The 24,395-nt window shown below is 36.8% G+C and overlaps 2 protein-coding genes and 1 pseudogene across 2 annotated transcripts; all 3 read left to right on the top strand.

Annotated features, from left to right (window-relative positions):
* The first annotated feature begins 4,125 nt into the window (after positions 1–4,125).
* Positions 4,126–5,094, top strand: LOC133261445 (olfactory receptor 10AG1-like). Its single transcript, XM_061439927.1, has one exon. The coding sequence runs from the start codon at positions 4,144–4,146 to the stop codon at positions 5,092–5,094; it is 951 nt and encodes a 316-aa protein (XP_061295911.1). The 5' UTR covers positions 4,126–4,143.
* An 11,952-nt stretch (positions 5,095–17,046) lies between these two features.
* On the top strand, positions 17,047–18,015 carry LOC133261067 (olfactory receptor 10AG1-like; the record flags this gene model as incomplete). The annotated part of the gene is made up of 1 exon (XM_061439644.1): positions 17,047–18,015. A coding segment is annotated over one exon (969 nt), but the record flags the coding sequence as incomplete, so codon positions are not given.
* A 5,423-nt stretch (positions 18,016–23,438) lies between these two features.
* On the top strand, positions 23,439–24,395 carry LOC133261066 (olfactory receptor 10AG1-like; annotated as a pseudogene).

Raw genomic sequence — 24,395 nt, 5'->3', positions numbered from 1 at the left:
AGAGTGTTTTGCCTATGTTCTCCTCTAGGAGTTTTATAGTTTCTGGTCTTACATTTAGATCTTTAATCCATTTTGAGTTTATTTTTGTGTATGGTGTATAACACCCTTTTTTTAATGACCAAAAGTGAGAACTATGGCAGAGTCTGGCCTTATGCTCTTCAATTACATCTGTTTTATTGACATACAGTGAACATCATTCCCTAACCTTCTCAGAACTACATTGAACCAGGCGATTAGCTTCTGCAACGGCATAAGGGTAGAAATGATGTATTTATTATGTATAGAGGCTCTGAATAGTGTATTTGTTTCCTTATATTCTGTCTGTCTGGCGTCTCAGGTTTCTGCAAGCTGAAGATCCAAGTAGGAAACTACAAAGAAGAAGTAGGAACAGTGGGACCCCTAGATGGAAACAACCAGGGTTTCTGCATCACTGACTGCAAACGTGTGCTCTAATATGATTGCAAGATGTTTCTTTATTTTGTTACACTGATACATTTGAGGTATTGTCTCAAACTGTAGATTTGTTTTTATGTGATGGTGATATTAAATTGAACAGATAAACATTCAATTCACTATCCTAATGACAGAATTAGGGATTAGATCAGTTTACTCACATGGGTGATGGACATTCGATTTGTTTCATCCTGTAAGTAAAACTTAGTTGAAACAAATCATGAGTGCAATTCTCGTTTGTAAATAAACATGACACTAAATGACATGGATACCATATCAATTCTAAAAAAGAGTACATAGCTCCAATTTATGAGGAACATGCTGTAATAAAGATAAGCAAATTTAAAATACAAAAATGAAATGCAATTTTAGAAACACTGATAGTGTTTTCAAATTGTCAAAGAATCTCTAAACAGAAAGGAAAAAAATGTACTTATGAGCAGAAGTGGTATTGGCCTTGTAACCTCATTCCTGACAATTTTACCTACATACCTGCCTGGAAGCAGCTGAAATAGAAAAAGCATTTTGACAGGAGAGTTTTGTTTTGTTTTTTTTTTTTCCCTGTCTTAAATAATTGTGTTTAAATGTTTTTTTTAATTTATTAATTTGAGGGTAATTGCTTTACAGTGTTGTGTTGGTGCTGCTGTACAACAAAGTAAATCAGTCATAAGTGTACATATATCCCGTCTGTCTTTAACCTCCCTCCCCCTCCCCACCCGCTGCAGGTCATCACAGAGCATCAGATTGAGCTCCCTGTGCTTTATATATGGAGCAACTTCCCACCAGCTATCTGTTTTACATGTGGCAGTTTGTGTCTCAGTGTTAATCTCTCAGCTCTTCCCACCTTCTCCTTCCCTCAGTGTCTCCACAGGTCTGTTCTCTATGTCTGCGTCTATATTCCTGCCTTGCAAATAGGTTTTTCTGTATCATTTTTCTCGAGCACATATATATATGTGTGTGTGTGTGTGTGTGTGTGTGTCCGTGTGTGTTAATATATGATATTTGTCTTTCTCTTTCTGACTTACTTCACTCTGCATAACGGGCTCTAGGCTGTTTTTAAGGTGCCTTTCACTTTGATTCTGCTAGATACCTATGCTGATGACCGACTAGCTATCCTAACATGAATAAACCTATCCAGATTTTTGTCAGCAGAAAAACATACTTTAATTTCCACCAAAGTTAATCTAGGAACAGAGTGTTCCACTTCTGAAAAGGAATCTAACTTTCCCTGCAATGGATTGGAAAGAACAAACATACCACGTTTGTGTATTAGTAAGTGACACATTTTTCTAAAGATGTGAAAGATAAGATCTGGATGAATTATGGGAATTAAATTAAGGAAGGCAAATTTACAGCAATTCCTAACGGCCTGAAATGCAATAAATTGAAAGTTTTAATTTTTTTTTCCAGAAAATACTATTGATATGAGAAAATTAAGTGTCATTTCTCTGCTAAGTTTCTACCGCCACAGAGGGGAACCTTTATGCCAAGAAGGAGCTGCAGAAGACAAGTCATCTACAGAAAAAGTAGTTTTAAAACATAAACCCAGATGACCAACAAACAGAAGCAGTCTTCTAGAAATTAAACTGATACTCAAGAGAAAATGTCCCCCAGGGTTAGCATGACTACTTCCTATTTCAGAGCTGCTGATCTTTGAAGAATCCTCCAGAATGACAGTGACTTCCTGACTCAAAAGAATTATAAAAGTTTACAGGGTCAAAACATCTATATTCTCATAGATAACTTCATGTAAAGCCATGAAGGTAAGATGATAGATGGTTTTATTTAAAAATAGTCCTGAATTTGAGGTTTAAGATACAAAGGATAAAACAGAAAAATATGAAATTCTGAGATCTTTATCTGAAAATTAGTTAATAACTTAAACAATGCATTTCTTAACTTTTTTAATGATAAAATAAAAGTAGATATAAGTGAAATAATAATAATAGTATTTATAATAAAACTTTCACTTAAGGTAATTTTGAAACCTAATTCTAGTAGAAATGGAGAAATATAAGAGAATATTTGTTGACTCAATTTTATTTATCAAAGTATTAATGCAAAAACAATAGTTTGTGGGGCTGGAAGATGGGAACAGATATAGTAGATTAATGAAATATGAAAACACAGTTAGGGAACAAACATTAATGAAGTGTTACGAGAATTGTCGGTGTTGGCTGCCTGATATGTGATGACATGAACCTGAAATGAAGCCAGATGACGGGCCTCTGTGTGTGTGTGTGTTAGTCCCACTCATATGCTTCTGCCATTTGCATTCCTAAAATAAATAATCATAGGGTTTAAATAAAGTTACGTTTATTTGATAAAATTACAGCAGAATTATATAGGGCATATTTTATTCACTTGTAAGAGAAGTAGATGACAATGGATCAGAGAATCACATATGTTAAGAATAAACTATATTAAAATATCATGAAAATGAAAGTCACTCAGTCGTGTCCAACTCTTTGTGACCCATGGACTATTGAGTCCATAGAATTCTCCAGGCCAGAACACTGGAGTGGGTAGCCTTTCCCTTCTCCAGGTGACCTTCCCAACCCAAACATCAAACCTAGGTCTCCCACCTTGCAGGCAGATTCTTTACCAGCTGAGTCACAAGAGAAGCCCGGGAATACTGGAGTGGGCAGTCTATCCCTTCTCCAGTGGATCTTCCTGACCTATGAATCAAAACGGGGTCTCCTGCATTGCAGGTAGATTATTTACCAACTGAGCTATCAGGAAACCCCAAATACCATGAAGAATGGGTCATATGTATGGACTGAGTTAAAGATTAGTTGGTATTTGCAATGCAGTGTACAATGGGTATTAGTAGGGAACGTTATTGGACCCATGATGTAACTAATGCTGTCCATGTGTGGCATAACTGATGGGTGAGGTACACAGACGAGAACAATACAATTACACGTATTTGTTCCCCCGGTAACAAGGAATAAGTTTCAGAAAGTCAGCTCTCATTGAAGTAGAAATGGGAGGGCTTAAAATGTTTTGAATAAGAATTAGGCAAAAGTTTATAGTGAAAATCTTTGAATTGAAAGGAGATGGAATAAGTCAATAAGTATAGAAAAAGAAATTGATGAACCCAAAGAAAAACAATTGCAAGCCTGTGTCATATATAATTTCACCCTTAAAAGGGGTGAAATAGTTTAATACTATTGCTGCACAATGAGCTCTAAATCAAAATGCATATATTTTATTGTTTCTGGTATCATTACCTCTGCTGCTCAGTCACTTCTGTCATGTCTGACTCTTTGTGCTCCCATGGGCCATAGTCGGCCAGGCTTCTCTGTCCATGGAATTCTCTAGGCAAGAATACTGGAGTGGGTTGCCATCCCCTCTTCCAAGGATCTTCCTTAGCCATGGATCAAACCCACATCTGTATCCCCTGCATTTCAAGCAAATTCTTTTACTGCTGAGATACCAGGGAAGCCCTCTGGTATCACTACATCCAAGTATAAAAAATGAAGATTTTATTTCTCTAATTGATTTTAACTGCACATCAGTTCATTGCTGAGGTTTCAAATCTCATTTCTTAGAAACTGAGGAAGGCAAAGGCAGCAATAACTGAAGGGATTATGTAAATAAGTTCATGTATCTAATTCAGTTAACAGAAGGGAAATGTTGCTCAAAAGCATTAATGAATTAACCATTTTGAATTTACCGTATCTACAGATGGAGTACAAATTAAGAACAGAAAAATCAAACATCACTACAATGATGGAATTTATCCTCTTGGGGTTTTCCTATAGTCCCAATTTCCAATGGATTCTTTTTGGGATATTTTTAGTCCTCTATCTGACCATCCTGATGTGCAATAGTGTCATTGTACTGATAACAAGAATTGACCCTACTCTGCAGACCCCCATGTACTTTTTCCTCAACCACTTTTCCATTTTAGAAATCTGTTACGTAACTGTCACGATCCCAAGAATGCTCACGGACCTCCTGAGCCAGAAAGGGCACATTTCTTTCTTTGCCTGTGCCACACAAATGTGTTTGGTCCTTCTGTTTGGAGGTTTAGAGTGTCTCCTCCTGGCCGTGATGGCCTATGACCGCTACGTGGCCATTTGTAACCCTCTTCATTATGGTCTGATCATGAGCCCCCAGGTCTGTGTCCAGCTGGTCACTGCCTCCTGGGTCAGTGGAGTTCCTGTCGTAACTGGGCAAACATGGCAGGTTTTCTCTCTGCCCTTTTGCGGCTCTACCACGATTAATCATTTTTTCTGTGACCTCCCCCCAGTGTTCAAGCTTGCTTGTGGGGACACATTTGTGAACGAGATAGCAGTCTATGTAGTTGCAGTTGTGTTCATCATGGTTCCATTTCTGTTGATTGTTGTCTCCTATGGCAAAATTATCTCCAGCATTCTGAAACTGCGATCTGCCAGGGGGAGGGCTAAAGCTTTCTCCACTTGCTCGTCTCACCTCACAGTGGTGGTCTTATTCTATGGCACAGCCTCCACCACCTATTTACAGCCCAAACCAAATCAGTCTGAAGAAACTGGGAAGCTGATCTCTCTTTTCTACACAGTTTTGATCCCAACGTTGAATCCCATTATATATACGCTGAGGAACAAAGATATCACTGTAGCACTGAGAAAACTACTAAGTAAATTATCAACTTGACTCGAAGGCTTGAAATTACAGAAGCAATTTGTTTCTGTGTTTCTCATGTAAATACATCAGAGAATGTCATTTGTATTATTTCTATGTTCCTATGAGGGATTGGGGGCAGGAGGAGAAGGGGACGACAAAGGATGAGATGGCTGGATGGCATCACTGACTCGATGGACGTGAGTCTCAGTGAAGTCCGGGAGTTGGTGATGGACAGGGAGGCCTGGCGTGCTGCGATTCATGGGGTCGCAAAGAGTCGGACACGACTGAGCAACTGATCTGACCTGATCTGATCTGATGAAATGATATTTAATATCATTTCTGCCATCTCACATTATGTGAAAGGACTTTAGTGCCAAAGAGTTAAGGGTTTCTGGGTTATCAAAGCACACATTATCTCCATGGCAATGATCTATTCTGAAGACCCATCTTCCCTCTTATTAGGAAAGGGTGAGTTAAGAGATTTCCTGAGCAATAAAATGATAGTTAATTACTATATAATTAATGATCAGGGTCATGCCCTGTAAGAAATTTGCTTGAAACTTCCCATTCCTTCAGACATATTCACTGTCCTTTTCTGTACTTAGGATTGGATTTAAACGATGAGAAAGCAGGAACCACATCCAAGTTGGTGGGAGTAGCAGAGTCTTAGTATTTTCTGGCATTTTTTCCTTCTTTCTCTGTTTTGCAACTGTCCATATCCCTTTCAGAGTACAAACCCTGAAAGGATCCTTTGTTATCTCAATGCTGACTCTTCTCTAGTTGATACCATTTCCTCCTCCTTGTAGCTTCATGTTTTGCTTTTGTGGCGTCTCCTTAGTATTAGGAATATTGGGAATTTAAACTATAAACGACATTGGGTTGAATGTTGATCCCTCTAAATATATGTCAGGTTATAACCTGCAAACCTGAACTTATTAGGAAAATAAAAGCCTTTGCAGATGTAATTCAGTTAAGGAGTTTCAAATAAGATAATCTTAATTCAAGGGAAGGGCACTATATCCTATGATCAGTATTCTTAGTTCTTGTAAGCGGGGGAAGAGAGATTAAGTGAAGACTAGAGATGCAGCGACACATAGAAGAATATCACGTGAAGATGCAGGAAGCAACAGGAGTGACACATGCCACAGCCCCGAAGCGAAGGACGCCAGGGACCACTGGAAGCCGAAAGAGGTGACTGTCCCTCCAGAGCCTGTGGAGGGAAACCTTGCCAGCACTGTGATTTGGGACACTGGCTTGTAAAGATGTGAGAAAGTCAACTTCTGTTACTTAAACCACCCAATGTGTGATAATTTGTTACAATAGATCTACAAAAGATCTAGTGTACAAATACACTATGTAAGCAGTCTTTTTATTATGGTATTTTTATTCTAATCATCTGGAATAAATTCTGTATCTTTTAGGAACAGTAATTTTTTTTTAATGTAGGATTTCTTTTTTTTTAATTTTTTTCATTTTATTTTATTTTTTAACTTTACAATATTGTATTGGTTTTGCCATATATCAACATGAATCCACCACAGGTATACACGTGTTCCCCATCCCGGTATAATATCATATATGAAACGAGTCGCCAGGTTTGATGCACGATACTGGATGCTTGGGGCTGGTGCACTGGGACGACCCAGAGGGATGGTACGGGGAGGGAGGAGGGAGTAGGATTTCTTTATAACTTTAAAAACTATATCAATGAAACAAATATAACAATATTTGTCCAAGAATGACGTCTACCTGTGCTTGTCCAAGATGTTTGTTAAAAGCTTTTTTAATACTGCAAAAAGACAACACTAGCAAAGCAAAGGGAAACTGTTTTCAGTTGGAACATAGTAGACACAGGCGTCCGTTTACCATGTGATGCTGCATAGCCTCTCAAGACAATGTTTTAGAGCCACGCCAGTGAAGAAATCCAAAGCTTTTCAGACATGCAATAAGTACATAAATATGTGTGTAAAATATAACCCTATTTTTGTAAAACAAAGGGAGATAGCATCCATATATTCATATAACATTTCACATGTGCATCTTTCTAGTTGGTGTGTATATATGTCCGCAGTATCTGGATGTGTATTAGAAGAGAGAGTGGGCTTCTTCAAAGTGAAGGGAGTTCAGATAATGTGTGACTTATTTATTTATACTTTTTGGAGTATGGATTTATTATGAAGAGAATAATGTGCACATCACAAAAATCATAAATTTTATTCAGAAAATAAAAAATACATATGGAAGAAAATTACTGCATATCTTTTTTTCTTACTGCCTCCCAATATTTTACAGACTATTTAGTAGCTAACAGGGTAACTTTAGTATCAGCCAAATAATCTTTGATATTTGAAATAACACATTTTTTGTGAACTAAACAGAATCAGAATATATAATTTTGATAATTTCTTTTTAATAAAAGGACTAAGATAGCTTTAATAATAGTTACAAATAGAGATAAATTTAAGATTATGAAATGGATATATATGTACATAGGCACTTTTGCATATGTATAATATATATTTTATATAATATAAACATATAGATTTCAATATTCATTGGAAGGACTGATGCTGAAGCTGAAGTTGCAATACTTTGGCCACCTGATTCAAACATCCAACTCATTAGAAAAGACCATGATGCTGGGAAAGATTGAAGGTAGAAGGAGAAGAGGGCATCAGAAGATGAGATGGCTGGATGGCATCACGGATGCAATGGACATGAACTTAGGCAAAGTCCAGGAGATGGTGAGAGACAGGGTGGCCTGGAGTGCTGCAGTCCACAGGGATGTGAAGAGCTGGACACGCCTGGAAGACTGAACAACAGTGACATATATGTATTTATATATAGCTATACAAAAATAGAAAAATGACTGATTTCACTCTCTTCACTGAGAAAACATGAAACACACACACAACCCAGAAGCATATCTCACTTCAGCGATAACATTAGTTCTTTGGGGAGTCTTCTGTATTCCCAATGTCTGAGTGTTTCTTTTTGTAATATTTTCTTTTTTTATGTGATTATCCTTGTGAGAAGCAACATCAATATTCCCATAATCAGAGCTGACCAGGCTCTCAAATTATATATATATATATATTTTTTTTTTGCATGCACTACAAAGATATCTTTTATTTCTATTCTTGGCAACATAGAATACTTGGTCTTGACAGTTATGGCCCATGACTGCTATGTGGCCACCTGTAACTTTCACAACGTCCTCTAGTTATAAACCGGGAGCCCTGTATTCCACTAATGACTCTTGGCTCTTGAATCAGTGGTGTTACAGTCAGGATAAGGCAAACCTGCCAGATGTTCCCTCTGTCCTGCTGTGGATCTCACTACAAGCTGGGCTGCGGTGATGTTTTTCTGAATGAAGTGTCAGTCGCTATGGTTGCACCATTAGTGCACCGTTTGTCATGATCCCTTTTCAGCTGACACTTGGCTCCCACAGTAAAATCACTTCTCCTTCCTATGTTTGCTATCAGCAGTGGAATGAGCCAAAGTTTTCTCCACCTGTACACCTCACATCACGCGTGTGCGCTAAGTTGCTTCGGTATTGTCCGACTCTGCAACTTTGTAGACCGTAGCCCACCAGGCTCCTCTGTCCACGGGATTCTCCAGGCAAGAACCCTGGAATGGGTTGCTGTGCCTTCTCCAGGGGATCTTCCCTACCCAGGGATCAAACCTGCGTCTCTTACATCTCCTGCATTGGCAGGTAGGTTCTTTACCATGAGAGCCACCTGGGAAGCCCCATGGCTGTGCCTTTATTTTGTGGACCCAGAACCGTTACATATTTATGACATGATTCCAAATACTTTTACAGGAAAGATTTTTTCTCTCTTCTTTCTAAACCATGTTACCCCGATGTTTAATCCCATTATATATACTCTGAGGAATAAAGCTGTCACAGTAGCCCTGAGAAAATTACTGCCTTAATGTTTAATGTCTTATCCACTGCTTTGAGCTAGTGATCTTTTTCCCTACTTAGTTCTGGTGTTGTCTTAATCAGACATTATTTGGAATTTTGCTTCCTGCATTAGTATAAATTGATTGTCCTCATGATCCTGCCATTTTATGCTTGACTTTCTGATATCAGGATTATCTCCCTAGTGTTTGTATTTATAGGAAATTAATTTTTTGCTGATCTCATATTTAATGGACTAGTCTCTGTCAGGAAAAATTCACTTCTTATTTGATTTGTTGTTGTTGTTCAGTTGGCAATTCATGTCCAACTCTTTGTGTCTTCATGGACCATAGCATGCCAGGCTCCTTGGTCCTCCACTATGTCTCAGAATTTGCTCAGATTCGTGTCCATTGAGTCAGCGACACTATTAATATCCAACCATCTCCTCCTCTGCTGTCTCCTTCTCCTTTTTGACTTCATCTTTACTAACATCAGGGTCTTTTACATTGAGTTGGCTCTGTGCATCAGGTGGCCAAAATACTAAAACAATATAGTATATTTTATCTAGCAATTGGCCTCCCAATATTTTTATCCAAAATTCATAATGTATATTCTAGTTTGCCTCCCTCTATATTGTTATAATTTACTTAAAATCAAAAGATTTCAGCTAGCAAAGATACTGCATATGGAAAGCTTTAGAGAATACTTGTTGACTGACTATAGAACATGGGAACACTTGAATAAGCAAAAGTTCATACAGCAGAAAATGTAGGAAAGATGGTCTTTTAATAAATTATATTAATTTAAATATATATAATGGTACAAAAAGAGAGCTTGAACCTCACTTCACAAAATTTATTTTAAAATGTAATCTCAGATAATTTGTAAACTTAAGTAAAAATGCATAACAATGAGTCTTTTCCAAGATAATGTTTATTAACTTCATGATGTTGGTGAGAGAAAAGTGTTTTTGATAAAATTATTAGTCATAATGTAAACATTAATCAGTTGAACTTCCTGGACTAAGAAATGCTGCTATCCCAAGTGAAATTTTTCAATATAAAAGGTTTAATACACTATTGTTAAAGAAGTGCTCTAAATCAAAAGCATCAAAAATTCAGGAGAAGAATTGACAGCAGACTTAAAGATGCATTTCAAAAGAGAATAATCTAAATGCCCAGAAAAAAGAAGAAAATAACTCATTAGCAACCAGTAAATGCAAATTAAAACCAGGTTAAAACCAAATGAAATCTATGACACATTCATTACGAGGACGAAATCAAACAAACAAAAAGACTCGCCCTATCACATATGTAAGGGGTGTGGAGTAATGAAAGCTCTCCCCGATGCTGATGTGTGAATGGTGCACCATATTACCACACAGCCTGCCTTCATCAAGAAAAGCTTACCCTTAGCCACGTACCAGAAGAAATGTGTGCACATGTGTGCCAAGGGACGCATCTGAGAATGCTCATTTCTCATCATTCATTATGTCAAATCTTTATCAAACTAGAATTGCATGTAATTATGATAATTTCACACAGAGGAAAACCAAGGAGTTCTAGAAATGAAAAAAATGTAATTCTATACAGCATGGATTAAGCATATTTTTAAGCAAACCAAATCATAATCATACTGTACATATCCTTTTTGTTAAGCTAAAAAGCCATATCTAGAACATCATTTGTCATATGTATATACATGATTCCCTCTATTTCTTAAATTTTATTTAATGAGCACATTCTATCATGGAAAAAAGCATAATACTCTTTCTTATTTTTGGCTATGCTTCTATTTTTTTCTGAAACTAATTCAGAAAAATGAATCACCTTTTATTATAAAAAAAAAGTAGTAATCAAACAACAAAAATACGATTCAAGACTGGTGAGGCCACTGAATTGCTTTGAAAAATAAATCAACATCTTTATAAAAGGACATACTTAAAGCCAAGTTTAATTTTCCAATCTCTAAAACAACAACAACAAAAAATAACTTTCATTTGTGGTTAAGAGGCACTGGGTCACAACAAGCCAGTCTAGTTTCAGGCACTAGAAATGTTTGATAAATTATAGAACATATTTTAAAGGTACATATAACTATGGGAGAAAAAAGAATAGATGACAATATCAAAATCAAGGCTCATTAAATCATAAAATATTCACACATTTTCAAGCCACAAATTTGTTGTAATGTTACTGCATATCTTAGTATGTGCGCATGCTTACTGATTAATTCAGAGGGTGAGCACAGTTGTGCTGTTGGTCAATTGGATATTCCTCTCCACACATACACAACGCATAGGAAAATGTCTCAAATTTTTTAATACTGTATCATTGTTCAGATTACAATTTACTTATTTTTTTTTTTTTTTTTACAAATGGAGCTGTTGTCTGTATGTTGAAAGAATAATTTTCTTCTGTGAATTGTTAATTCATCTGTTTTACCCATTTTTAAAATTTATACTTTGGACTTATCTTCTGTATTAAAGAAGGAGCCAAGAGCACTTTATTTGAAATCAGTTGTAACAATTTTTTCTGTTATATTAATTATATTTGATACTTAATGGAGCTTGCTACTTTTTAGCATCTAGAAACATTTATTTTTACAGAGTTTTGTGTGTGTGTGTGTGTGTGTGTCCTGCATTCTAAATTTGAATGAGTTAAACTTTCCTTACTCCAAAATTATAAAACCCATTTCTTAGAATACTTTAATCATTTCACTCTAAAATGTATCATTTGGAGTCTATTCTGCTGTGGGATAGTTATCAAAAATACATATACTGTATTTTTTTTTCCTTCTAAGGGTGCCCAGTTGTCCGAAGACAGTTATTTTAAATGTCCAGGCTTTACCAATTTGGTAGGCTATTTTTAGTCAATGACAAATTTTGACGTATATTTAAGCCTTTTCTGGAATTTCTATTCTATTCCAGCAGAAGGCTTCTTTATTTATGCATAATACTGTGCTGTGCTGTGCTCAGTTGCCCAGCTGCATCAGACTCTTTGTGAGTCCATGGACAGTAGCCCGTCAGGCTCCCCTGGCCTCCCCTACCTTGATAGGCAGATTCTTTACCACTGAGCCACCTGGGAAGCCCATGCATAATATTGCACTCTGCTGATCAACGGGTCTTATAACTCCTTTCCAGCACTAGCTATTTCTTGGATGAGCCTGGATGGCCTCTCACTCCCTTTCTGTCCTTTGTCACATCTGGTCCCCATGAGAAGCCTGTCCCACTGCCCACTACTCATGATCTTTGCCACAAGGCTCCTGATACTTTTGAATTAACCTTCCAAATCATTCCCACTGTCACATTACTCTACGTGTTCCCTCTCTTGTAAATATTTTCTCTTCCTAATCATAAACCTTAAGAAATCACTGTTTACTAAGTAATAGGAAACAACATCCAATTTGGGGGGTCATAAGAAACTGTCTCTGAGCCAAGATTTTTAAACAATTTTTATGTTGGAGAAATTTCTCCACATTTGAAACGTATAACTCACAAAATTTTGCTTAGCATCTTTCCCATAATCTCAGCTGGACTTATTCCAGATTCTCATTTTATTGTAACTAGAGGCTGAAAGTGGAGAAGGCAATGGCACCCCACTCCAGTACTCTTGCCTGCAAAATCCCATGGATGGAGGAGCCTGGAAGGCTGCAGTCCATGGGGTCGCTGAGGGTCAGACACGACTGAGCGACTTCACTTTCACTTTTCACTTTCATGCATTGGAGAAGGAAATGGCAACCCACTCCAGTGTTCTTGCCTGGAGAATCCCAGGGACAGGGGAGCCTGGTGGGCTGCCGTCTATGGGGTCGCACAGAGTCGGACATGACTGAAGTGACTTAGCAGCAGAGGCTGAAAGTATTCACATCTTGAAGATGTAAAATAAATTTGGGGAAAATTGGTGGTAGGCTGCAAAAGAGGAAAAATTTTCTCCTACTACGATTAACCTTGGGTTAAATTTTTAAATTTTGATGTATGTTTAATACATTCATCAGCTAAATCTCAGGTTGCTTAAGAAATCAATAACACACTAATTTTGCACATAAAAATATTTGCCATCAGAATATGTATTATAACTACTACACAGATCTGTCCTCTAACTAAGACTCAAGGAACATATCATACAGAGGCTCGGCATAATGCATTCATAACAGTTAAAGTAAGAATTGGATCCGTGTCTATTTGATCGACCCAAATAATATTGTGTGTGTGTGTGTGCGTGTGTGTGTTCAGTCATATCCGACTCTGTAGCCCACCAGACTCCTCTGTCCATGGAATTCTCCAGGCAAGGATTCTGGAGTGGGTTGTCATTTCCTACTCCACGTGAATTTCATGAGCCAGGGATCAAACCTGTGTCTCTTGCATCTCTTGCATTGACAGACCAATTGTTTACTAACTGTAGCACCTGGGGAGCCCACAGATAATATTACTTAGCACCCTGTTCATATCTGAGAAATAAAATGCACGATGTCCTCTATTCCCTAGAGAGGCTGAAGGAAAAAATATTCTGAGTAGAGTGATAGCTTTCTGGGGAAAATTAAAAAAAAAAAATACAACAAATCAGAGAATTCAACACGTGATGATTTTAATTAGAAATTTAAATGTGCCAGGTGGCAGAGATCTCTTGGGTAGAGATAACTACTTTTATTTAAGAGCACTTTATGTTTAGAAAGAATAGAATATTTAAAGGCCAGTTGAATTACTTTGAGGAAACAAGTAATTCCACTTACAGTAAAAATTCAAAGCCTCTCTAGTGAGAAAAATCAGCAACATTTCAAGTAAGAAAGGTAAATATGAAAATGATAGTAAGGCTTAATTCTTATTTTAAATTTAAAATTAATCATGTACAAAGGTTTTTAATGTGTCAATTATTAATTTTACACATGGTAGCAAATATTTTTGTTCATTAAAGCAACTTCTATATATTTCTTATTCTATTAAATGTAATTTAACATCAAATAATTATAATAAATTATGGTATTAAGTCACTTTGAAATGTCAAATAATGTAATAGCTTAAGTCTAGGTATAGATAATATTAAAGAAAACCTCATTTGAGCCCTTATATTGTAACAAAAATGGTTACATATGTCTATTCAATTTGATATTATAATAAGAGATTTAAAATAAAGTAATACATAAAATAAAGTTTTAACCATTGGAATTCAAAGAACAATTATTTTGAAAAAAAATTATAGAATTCAGGATTTATAAAATAATAAAGATAGCTTTAGTTTCAACAATGTGTTTAAATTATTTTCAAGGATTGAGTTACCAATTTTTATCAAATATACAAACATACTTGAAATATACCTTGTTTTACTCTTATGAAATTCAAACTCAAATCTTACCTATTTCATGTTATACAAGATTTCATCATCAAAATGCCACACGTGTACAATTAAAAATTATATTTTATATAGCACTGGAAATAATTTTATTCAGGTAATGAGTGAAATACTAAATGCTTCTGTTCATAAAAATGATAAAGATTGCAATTCTATTCTTTTGTATATTTTTCCTCTCTTTTAAGATTGACAATTTTAAATTAAAAGTGTCTGTTTCTTTACTCAATTTCATAATCAAATAATGAACACTATATTAAGTAAACACACATTTTCTAAGATCTATATTGCTTCCAGCAGGAAAACGAGGACTATGTTCCTAGATCATGCAATAACTATTTTCCTAGGTCTCAGTGCTTAGATCCTAGATCATGGAATGTCAGTGGGAAAGAAAAGCGGCATATGAAAGGGATGAGCCAAATTGCAACATTGTGTGCTACCAAGTCACGGGTGCTCTCCCTGTTAGCTCTACAGAGTGGAGGTGATAATGTTATCAAATTATTGGCAGAGAATTCATGGAGAAGTCACATCTAAGAGTCTGGGGTTTTTATAATACTGTGATGATTGCTTTAGTATCTTATTTCATCCCCACATTAACCATGTGATACCAAGCCAAGGTGAACTAGAGAGCAGCTTTTCTTACTGTTAAAGCAGAGAGTGAAATTTAGAAGAATAAAATTTAGCTTTTAATAAAAACAATAATAGCTAGCTTTCAAATAGACTTTCTATGAATGCCAAAACAACTGTAAGTTGCTTTATTGTATCAAATGAATTAATTCATGTTGCAATCCTAACTGTTGGTACAACTGTTAAGTCAGTTTTCCAGCCAAGTGAACTGTGGCACAGAGAGATTAAGCAATTCGCATTGTCACACAGCTGGCAAGTGAAGCCATGATTCAATTGCAGGCTATCTTGTCAGGATTGTATTTTTTGTCCATGACACTATATTTAGACTATGCTTGCATGGAAAAACTTGAAACGTAAAGGGTGGGGAAATGAGAAGCAGGGCTGGGACTCATGTTGAGTCAAGTGATGCCTGGAGTGTAATATTTAAGGAGGCAGTCACTTTAACAATGGGGCGATGCAGAATCAGCCCTGAAACTGAGTGTGTGCTCTTAGATTCTGTACTAGAGGAGTCTCATTCCTTATTTAGGTAAGACCATATCCCACTCCTGGCTCTGATGAAAGGAAAAAATGGAAAAAAGTAATCATCAATGAGTAACTCAATAACTCTACCAAAAACGATTTTTCTAGGGAGTGTGGTACAACCCTGGCAACTAAAGATTTAAGAACATTATACCATATTAATAATTATAATTATAGGACCATGACTTATACATAAACATATTAAAAGTGATAGGTAATTTTATCAATAAAATCATATTTAATTATCTCAAATAAAGAAGCAAACAGAAAATTTAAACAATTACTTAATATAATAGATGATAAATAACAGAGTTAGAATTCAAACTTAAGTATGATTTAAACAATAGGCACTGATTTGCAATCACAAAACCAATGTGCAAATGAGCAATGTATCCATCATTGCTAAATCTCAATATCCTAGCTCAAGAAAAGTGAGTTTAGAAACTGTTATCTGAATTATTATTATTATTTTTTGAGGAACAACAAAGACATCAGAGATGCACACAGAACACAGGGTAAAGCATGACAGGAAGTATCTCACACAGCTAATGAACGTATTCCAGGTGACCCCTCTTTTCCCACAGTGACCCTCTTAATTGTCTCTCTCTGTATCTATTCCCACACAACTTTTCCAAAATAAAACCCTCTGATAGCCCCCACATAGCATCTTACTGAAATATGTGTATTCTATTCCCCTATGTACAATAAAATAAAAGTCTCTCATATTTTTTGTAAACTGCCTAAAAATGTGAATTGTATATAAGAACACATATGATCAAGATCGTCAAGTGATGGGAGGGAAATGAAGACTTGAAATATGTAGCTGAAAATATATAAGGAAGATAATTTCTGTTATATTAATAGTTCTACTGAAGTATGTAAAGTCATAGAGAAATGCAATAAAATTGTCAAAAAATGTAAATATCTGAGGGAATTCCCTAGCAGTCCGGTGATTAGGACTCTGTACTTTCACTGCTGTGAGCCTGAGGTTCAATCTCTGGTTGGTGTACTAAGATCCCACAAACTGTGAAACATGGCCACAAAATAATGTAAGTATTTAAAACTGAGATCACATAGCAACACTGTGGGTCTATCTTCAATAACTCCGTTTGTCTAATGTCTGTGCTGATCAGGGCATTTGGGGCTTCCCTGGTGGCTCAGATGATAAAGAATCTGCCTGCAACGCAGGAGATCTGGGTTTGATCCCTCGGTTGGGAATATCCCCTGGAGAAGGGAATGACAACCCACTCTAGTATTCTTGCCTAGGAAATCCCATGGACAGAGGAGCCTGGTGGGCTACAATCCATGAGATCAGAGAGTCAGACACGACTGAATGACTAACACTCTAACTTTTTTGACTTTGGACTATATTCGGAAAGAATGCCCTAAAAGATATTTCAAGGGAGAGTGTATGGTGATAACACATGGATTATAAACTGAGAAAAGGGAAAGCAGAAATAATAAAAATTCTTAAATTAGAAACAATTGCACTGATCATGAAAATCAACCTGGATATCCTGATACAATTTATAAAACAGACACTGATCCCTGATGGTAAAAATAAAAAGCAGATAATACATTTACCCTTTCTCACAGATGGAACACCAAGAAAAAGCACCAGAAGGTAATCTCACTAAATTGATTGAGTTTGTTCTCCTGGACTTTGCTGATGTTCCTCATCTCCAGAGGTTTTTATTTGGACTGTTCTTACTCATCTATATAATTATCTTGATGGGCAATGGCATCAAATTTCTGATAACAAAACTAGACCCTGGTCTCCAGACCCCCATGTATTTTTTCCTTGGCAATTTTTCCCTTTTGGAAATCTGCTACGTGTCTGTTACACTCCCCAGAATGCTCACGAGTCTTTGGACACAAAGAAGAACGATTTCTCTAGTTGCTTGTGCCACACAATTGTGCTTCATTCTTACACTTGGGGCCACCGAGTGCTTCCTTCTGGCCGTGATGGCCTATGACCGCTACGCGGCCATTTGTAGCCCTCTGCAATATCCCCTAGTCATGAACTACAGGGTGTGTATCCAGCTAGTGGCCGGCTCCTGGATCAGTGGAATCCCAATCCAAATAGGCCAGACATGCCAGATTTTCTCTCTGCCCTTTTGTGGTTCCAACCTCATCAACCACTTCTTCTGTGACATCCCTCCCATACTCAAGCTGGCCTGTGGGGACACTTTTCTGAATGAAATGTTGGTCTTCACAGTTGCTGCGCTGTTTGTTTTGGTTCCGTTTCTGCTGATACTTGTCTCCTACGGCAAAATCATCTCCACAGTCCTTAAATTGCCATCAGCCACAAGTCGGGGCAAAGCCTTTTCCACCTGCTCCTCTCATTTTATGGTTGTGGCATTGTTCTTCGGATCAGGCCTTGTCACATATTTAAGACCCAAGACCCAAGGCTCAGCAGGAACTAACAAAGTGCTTTCCCTCTTCTACACGATTGTGACACCTATGTTTAACCCCATGATATACAGTCTAAGGAACAAGGATGTCATGATGGCACTGAGACAATGGCCAAGCAAACACCTTAGCTCATTGAAAAAGTGACTTGTATTTCAGAACTTGATTTCTTATATATGTGTTATAAATTTTCAATAGATATTTATCTTAAACTCAATTTATCTGCCTATAAATTGGTAGTTATTACCAAAATAAAAATTACTTGTAACACTGAGAAACCTTTTTGTCCAGAGTTATACAGTTGTGTATGGGTCAACAAATAGCAATATTTGCTTAGGAATTCTATAACCTTGTTGTGAAATGTTCTCTTGTATTAAGAACTTCAGACAACAATTGCTATAATATGCCCAGCTGTAATACAGACTCAGTTATGTCACTTATTGGAAAGCATATTATCCAGTTCCAAGAGTTGTCACAGAAATTTTTTAAACTAATTTAGTAATGGACTTTAATTAAAATATTATGTATAGTTTGGCCTAGCAATTATTCTACAGAGAAAGAATTTCTTAGAGTGAAAAGTACCTCTCATTAGGAATGTAGTTTAATAAATGATGTTGTACAATGATATTAGTAATTATTAGGCATATATCAGATTAAATTCATAATATGATTTGTTGAGTTGATAAAACAAAAGATATTATTGAAATCTTTACATATAATAAGATGAGCTTGGAAAAAGTGATGGGAATATTCGTAAGTCATGGTTTTTTAATATATTTTCCTAGAGATGACAGTGGGGTTAGGAAAGTTAGGGGAAAAGGGAAAGGATTTAAATTTTTGTAAAAGTATCTTCCAAGATGGGGAAACAGTGGAAACAGTGTCAGACTTTATTTTTCTGGGCTCCAAAACCACTGCAGATGGTGACTGTAGCCATGAAATTAAAAGACACTTACTCCTAGGAAGGAAAGTTATGACCAACTTAGATAGCATATTCAAAAGCAGAGACATTACTTTGCCAACAAAGGTTCATCTAGTCAAGGCTATGGTTTTTCCTGTGGTCATATATGGATGTGAGAGTTGGACTGTGAAGAAGGCTGAGAGCTGAAGAACTGATGCTTTTGAACTGTGGTGTTGGAGAAGACTCTTGAGAGTCCCTTGGACTGCAAGGAGATCCAACCAGTCCATTCTGAAGGAGACCAGCCCTGGGATTTCTTTGGAAGGAATGATGCTAAAGCTGAAACTCCAGTACTTTGGCCACCTCATGCGAAGAGTTGACTCATTGGAAAAGACTCTGATGCAGGGAGGGATTGGGGGCAAGAGGAGAAAGGAACGACAGAGGATGAGATGGCTGGATGGCATCACTGACTTGATGGACATGAGTCTGAGTGAACTCTTGGAGTTGGTGATGGACAGGGAGGCCTGGCATGCTGCGGTTCATGGGGTCGCAAAGAGTCAGACACGACTGAGTGACTGATCTAATCTGATCTGATCTGATAAAAGCACAAGTATTGTACACCTTAAACCTTACATATATACACATATTAGAAATGGTCAATACAAAAATAATCATCGTTGTTAATTATGGAAATCACAGAGTAAATCATTCTGTTTTTCCCTTTGTTTTATTGAAATTGTGCAGTTAATTACAATAAACTTGTGCTATTCAGGTAATCAAAATAACAAACAATAAATTTGTATTCATTCTGAACAAGGAAAATCTCAATTATTAGTTGTGTGTGCTATTTCTGTAGTTACATATTTTTCAAAATTCCATGTGTATATAATAATCCTTCATATAGACAAGCAACAGGTCATTGCAGAAATATGACCTGTCTCCATTACTCAAAGTTAAAAAATATGATGAAGCTTGAACCGTTGCTTTTAAAGTTTATTCCCATAAAAAATATTTGTCAGTTTTGTTCACATTTACATGGAGCTGGCTATTTCCAGATGGATAGGGAGGTGCAGTACCACTTTCTCCTTGGAAGAAAGCAACCAGATGACATGTGACCAATTCTGATAATGCAGTGAAGAAGGAAAAACCAACTCTTATTGAGAACCAAACAAACAATGAATCACTAAGATTCTCAGATAATACAGCCATCATAACCTACTAAAATCTAATGGAAGCGATTGAATACAGGAGGTTAAAAGAAAGAGAACTATAATAACAGCAACATCAAAATTCCAGGAAAATTTCTAGGCAGAAATTGGATAAATCCTGAAACTATCCATATGTTGAAAAGATTGAGACAGAAATTAAGAAATCCTCTCTTTTTTCTCTCCCTCCTGCCTAATTAAAAAAAAAAAAAAACATTTTTAGAGAGAAGAGATAACTAATGGGGGGGGACAACATTTAAAAATATTGATATATCGAACGAATGTGACTGGATCTCTCTCCTTTTATAGAGAAGGGTAAATAAGAGTGACATCTTGGAGCATTATGACATTTTTGGGTAGATACTGCAGTTTTACAAGCTAAAAATGTCAGTGGACAGCTTCAGAAATTATTTTCACTTTGGTTTGGCAACTAACAAACCATATCTAAACTAGTTACCACATTCAGTGGTAATAGCTTGCCAAAAATCTGTATCTGTATCACTTGTTTTTCAAACACAGTGAATGTGTGCAAATACTACCAATGCTTTGTAAATTATAAATACCAATACAATATTGTAAAGTAATTAGCCTCCTATTAAAATAAATAAATTTAAATTAAAAAAATAAACAAAAATTAAATATCTTTATTAGCAAGATAATCTTTTGCTACTACTTTGCATTGTACTATTCCCAGAATAAGTCACTTATAATTCTGATAAACTAAGCACACACAATTTTATTATTTAGAAACACAAAAACAGATATTCATTTATGTAGGTACACATGCTTGTCTGTGTGTGTCTATGTGCGTACTTTAGGATAATATTGCTTTTGTGGACCGAAGTCAACTGACAACGAAGGACGGGAAGGTCAGTAACATGTGCAAAGTCTTTCCAAGATTAGTAGACTGATTAGGGGAAAGTGAAAAGTGAATATGTCTTCATTGTGCATCTGGATTGTATTAATAGCTATGGATTCTTTGCTGGAAAAGAATATTCGGGGAGTAATGGTAGACATCTTCTCTTTCTTTCCTTCTTTGAAAGGTATCTGTATATTTATATTTATATAGGTATCATATGAATAATTGTTTCTTGGAATAGTGTATTGGTATATGTAATCTTATTGATAAACTATTTCTTTAGCTGTGACATGAAAGCATGTAAGCTTATTTCACTACCATATAATTAGTACAGAGAACATATATGGAAATAGAATAATAGAATTAGAAGATAAAGAGAAAGTGAACATATGGTCTAAGGGAAGAGTTGGAAAAAATATAAATTATGAAACAAACTTTTAGAGAGATGATGTTGAAATTTCAAAAAGAAAGATGATTGTGCTTTGCTATAATAAGCTTTACACAGAAAACATATACATATTTATATATGTGCATTTATATTTTGTGTTTAAAGCATTTAGATAGATGATAGATACATAGATAAAAAGAGTTTGTGTATGTACATGCAACAACACAGATGAGAACTTTTCTAGGTGGATTCGTTGAACTAATTATATTTAGAATGATTAAGTTTGTCATATATGGCCTTCCCCAGTGGCTCAGTGGTAAAGAATCTGACTGAGGTGCAGGAGCTGCAGGAGACGTGAGTTTGATCCCTGAATTGGGAAGATATCTTGGAGAAGGACATGGCAACCCATTCCAGTATTCTTGCCAGGAAAATCCCACGGATAGAGGAGCCTGGCTATCTACAGTCCATAGGGTGGCACAACCAGACACAACTGAAGTGACTTAGCATGCACACACAAGGTTGTCACACACACACACACACACACATATATGTATATAGTTGTTGCTATTCAGTCGCTCAGTTGGGCCTGACTCTTTGTGAGTCCACAGACTGCAGCATGCCAGGCTTCCCTGTCCTTCACTATCTCCTGGAGCTTGTTCAAACTCATGTCCATAGAATTGGTGATGCCATCCAACCATCTTGAACTCTGTCATCCCCTTGTCCTCCTGCCTTCAATCGTTCCCAGCATCAGGGTCTTTTCTAAAGAGTTGGCTCTTCGCATCAGGTGGCCAAAGTATTGGAGCTTTAGCTTCAGCATCAGTCCCTCCAATGAATATTGAGGATTGATTTCCTTTAGGATTTACTGGTTTGATCTTCTTGCAGTCCAAGGGACTCTCAAGAGTCTTCTCCAACACCCCAGTTTAAAAGCATCAATTCTTTGGCACTCAGTCTTCCTTATAAAATGTGTCTTTGAGGGTCATTATTCTGTGACAGCCATACTTGACAAAACAAAGAATCAATTAATAACTGCCTCACATTTTGGATTTCCATACTGAAAGTATATGTAAACATCAACAAACCACTGAATATCTAGAAGAAACGGAGTAGCCATCATAGTCAACAAGAGTCTGAAATCCAGTACTTGGATGCTATCTCAAAAATGACAGAATGATCTCTGTTCATTTTGAAGGCAAACCATTCAATATCACAGTAATCCAAGTCTATTCCCCCACCAATAATGCTGAAGAAGCTGAAGTTGAATGGTTCTATGAAGAACTACAAGACTGTCTAGAACTAACACCCAAAAAAAAGATGTCCTTTTCATTATGGGGGACTGGAATACAAAAGTAGGAGGTCAAGAAACACCTAGAGTAACAGACAAATTTGGCCTTGGCGTACAGAATGAAGCAGGGCAAAGGCTAATAGAGTTTTGCCAAGAGAACACACTGGTCATAGCAAACACCCTCTTCCAACAACACAAGAGAAGACTCTACACATGGATATCACCAGATGGTCAACACCAAAATCAGATTGATTATGTTCTTTGCAGCCAAAGATGGAGAAACTCTATACAGTCAGCAAAAATAAGACCAGGAGCTGACTGTGGCTGAGATCATGAGCTCCTTATTACCAAATTCAGACTTAAAATCAGGAAAGTGGGGAAAACCACTAGACCATTCTGGTATGACCTAAATCAAATCCCTTATGACTATACAGTGGAAGTGAGAAATAGATTTAAGGGACTAGGTCTGATAGAGTTCCTGATGATCTATGGATGGAGGTTCGTGACATTGTACAGGAGACAGGAATCAAGACCATCCCCAAGAAAAAGAAATTCAAAAAACAAAATGGCTGTCTGAGGAGACCTTACAAATAGCTGTAAAAAGAAGAGAAGTGAAAAGCTAAGGAGAAAAGGAAAGATATACCATTTGAATGCAGAGTTCCAAAGAATAGCAAGGAGAGATAAGAAAGCCTTCCTCAGTGATCAATGCAAAGAAATAGAGGAAAACAATAGAATGGGAAAGACTAGAGATCTCTTCAAGAAAATTAGAGATATATTTTTAAAACATATATTTAATATTAATGAAGAATATATTTCACTACAGTTTCACAGGTCTTATTAGTAATAGGTTTTGTTTCTTTAGGGAATTGGAAAAATAAGAGGACATAGAATCCTGTTTATACATAAGGAAACAAAAGTCAAAAAGTGAAATAATGGTACTTCGGATTGAATCATTCCCACAGATGAAATATGAAGAGATGAAAGCAGAAGACAACATATCCACAGTTATACAATTTGTTCTCCTGGGGTTTTCTGACCTTCCAAACCTCCAAGGGTTACTCTTTGGAGTGCTCTCCATAATTTGCATCATTATCTTAACTGGAAATAGTCTCTTAATAATAATAACTTGGCTTGACCCAGCTCTGCAGAAACCCATGTATTTTTTCTTGGCAAATTTTTCCTCCTTGGAAATTTGTTACGTGTCCGTCACTTTCCCTAGGATTCTGGTGAACCTTTGGACTCAGAACAGAAGCATTTCTATGTTGGCCTGTGCTGCCCAAATGTGCTTCTTCCTTAGCCTCGAACCACTGAGTATTTCCTCCTGGCAGTAATGGCCTATGACCGCTGTGTGGCCGTCTGTGACCCTCTGCACCATCCCCAGGTCATAACCCCAAAGACGTGCCTCTAGCTGGCTGTGGACTCTGGGATCAGTGGAATCCCATTGCAGATAGGGCAAACGTGTTGGATCTTTACTCTGCATTTCAGTCATTCGAACCAGATTAACCACTTCTGTGACGTAATCCCCATTCTGAAGCTGGCCTGCGGAGACACTTCTGTGCAGGAACTGTCAGTCTATGCAGTAGTTCTGCTGGGTGCTGCAGTGCCTTTTATGTTAATACTTGCCTCTTACAGTAAAATCATTTCCACTATTCTGAGGTTGCCAACAGCCAGAAGAGCCAAAGCCTTCTCCAAGTGCTCTTCTCAGCTGTTGGTTGTGCTTTTATTTTTGATCTGCTGCCATTGCCTACTTCAGGCCCAAATCCAGTCACTCTGCAGGAACTGACAGACTGCTCTCCTTGTTCTACACCATAGTGACTCTGGTGTTAAATCCCATGATATACAGCCTTGGGAACAAGCATGTGATTGCAGCATTGAGACAATTGTTACTTAAAATATAG

The sequence above is a fragment of the Bos javanicus genome, chromosome 15, assembly GCF_032452875.1.
Source record: "Bos javanicus breed banteng chromosome 15, ARS-OSU_banteng_1.0, whole genome shotgun sequence".
Classification (NCBI taxonomy): Eukaryota; Metazoa; Chordata; class Mammalia; order Artiodactyla; family Bovidae; genus Bos; species Bos javanicus.
The sequence above is the reverse complement of the archived record's forward strand: the minus strand, read 5'-3'. Positions and strand labels throughout refer to the sequence as shown.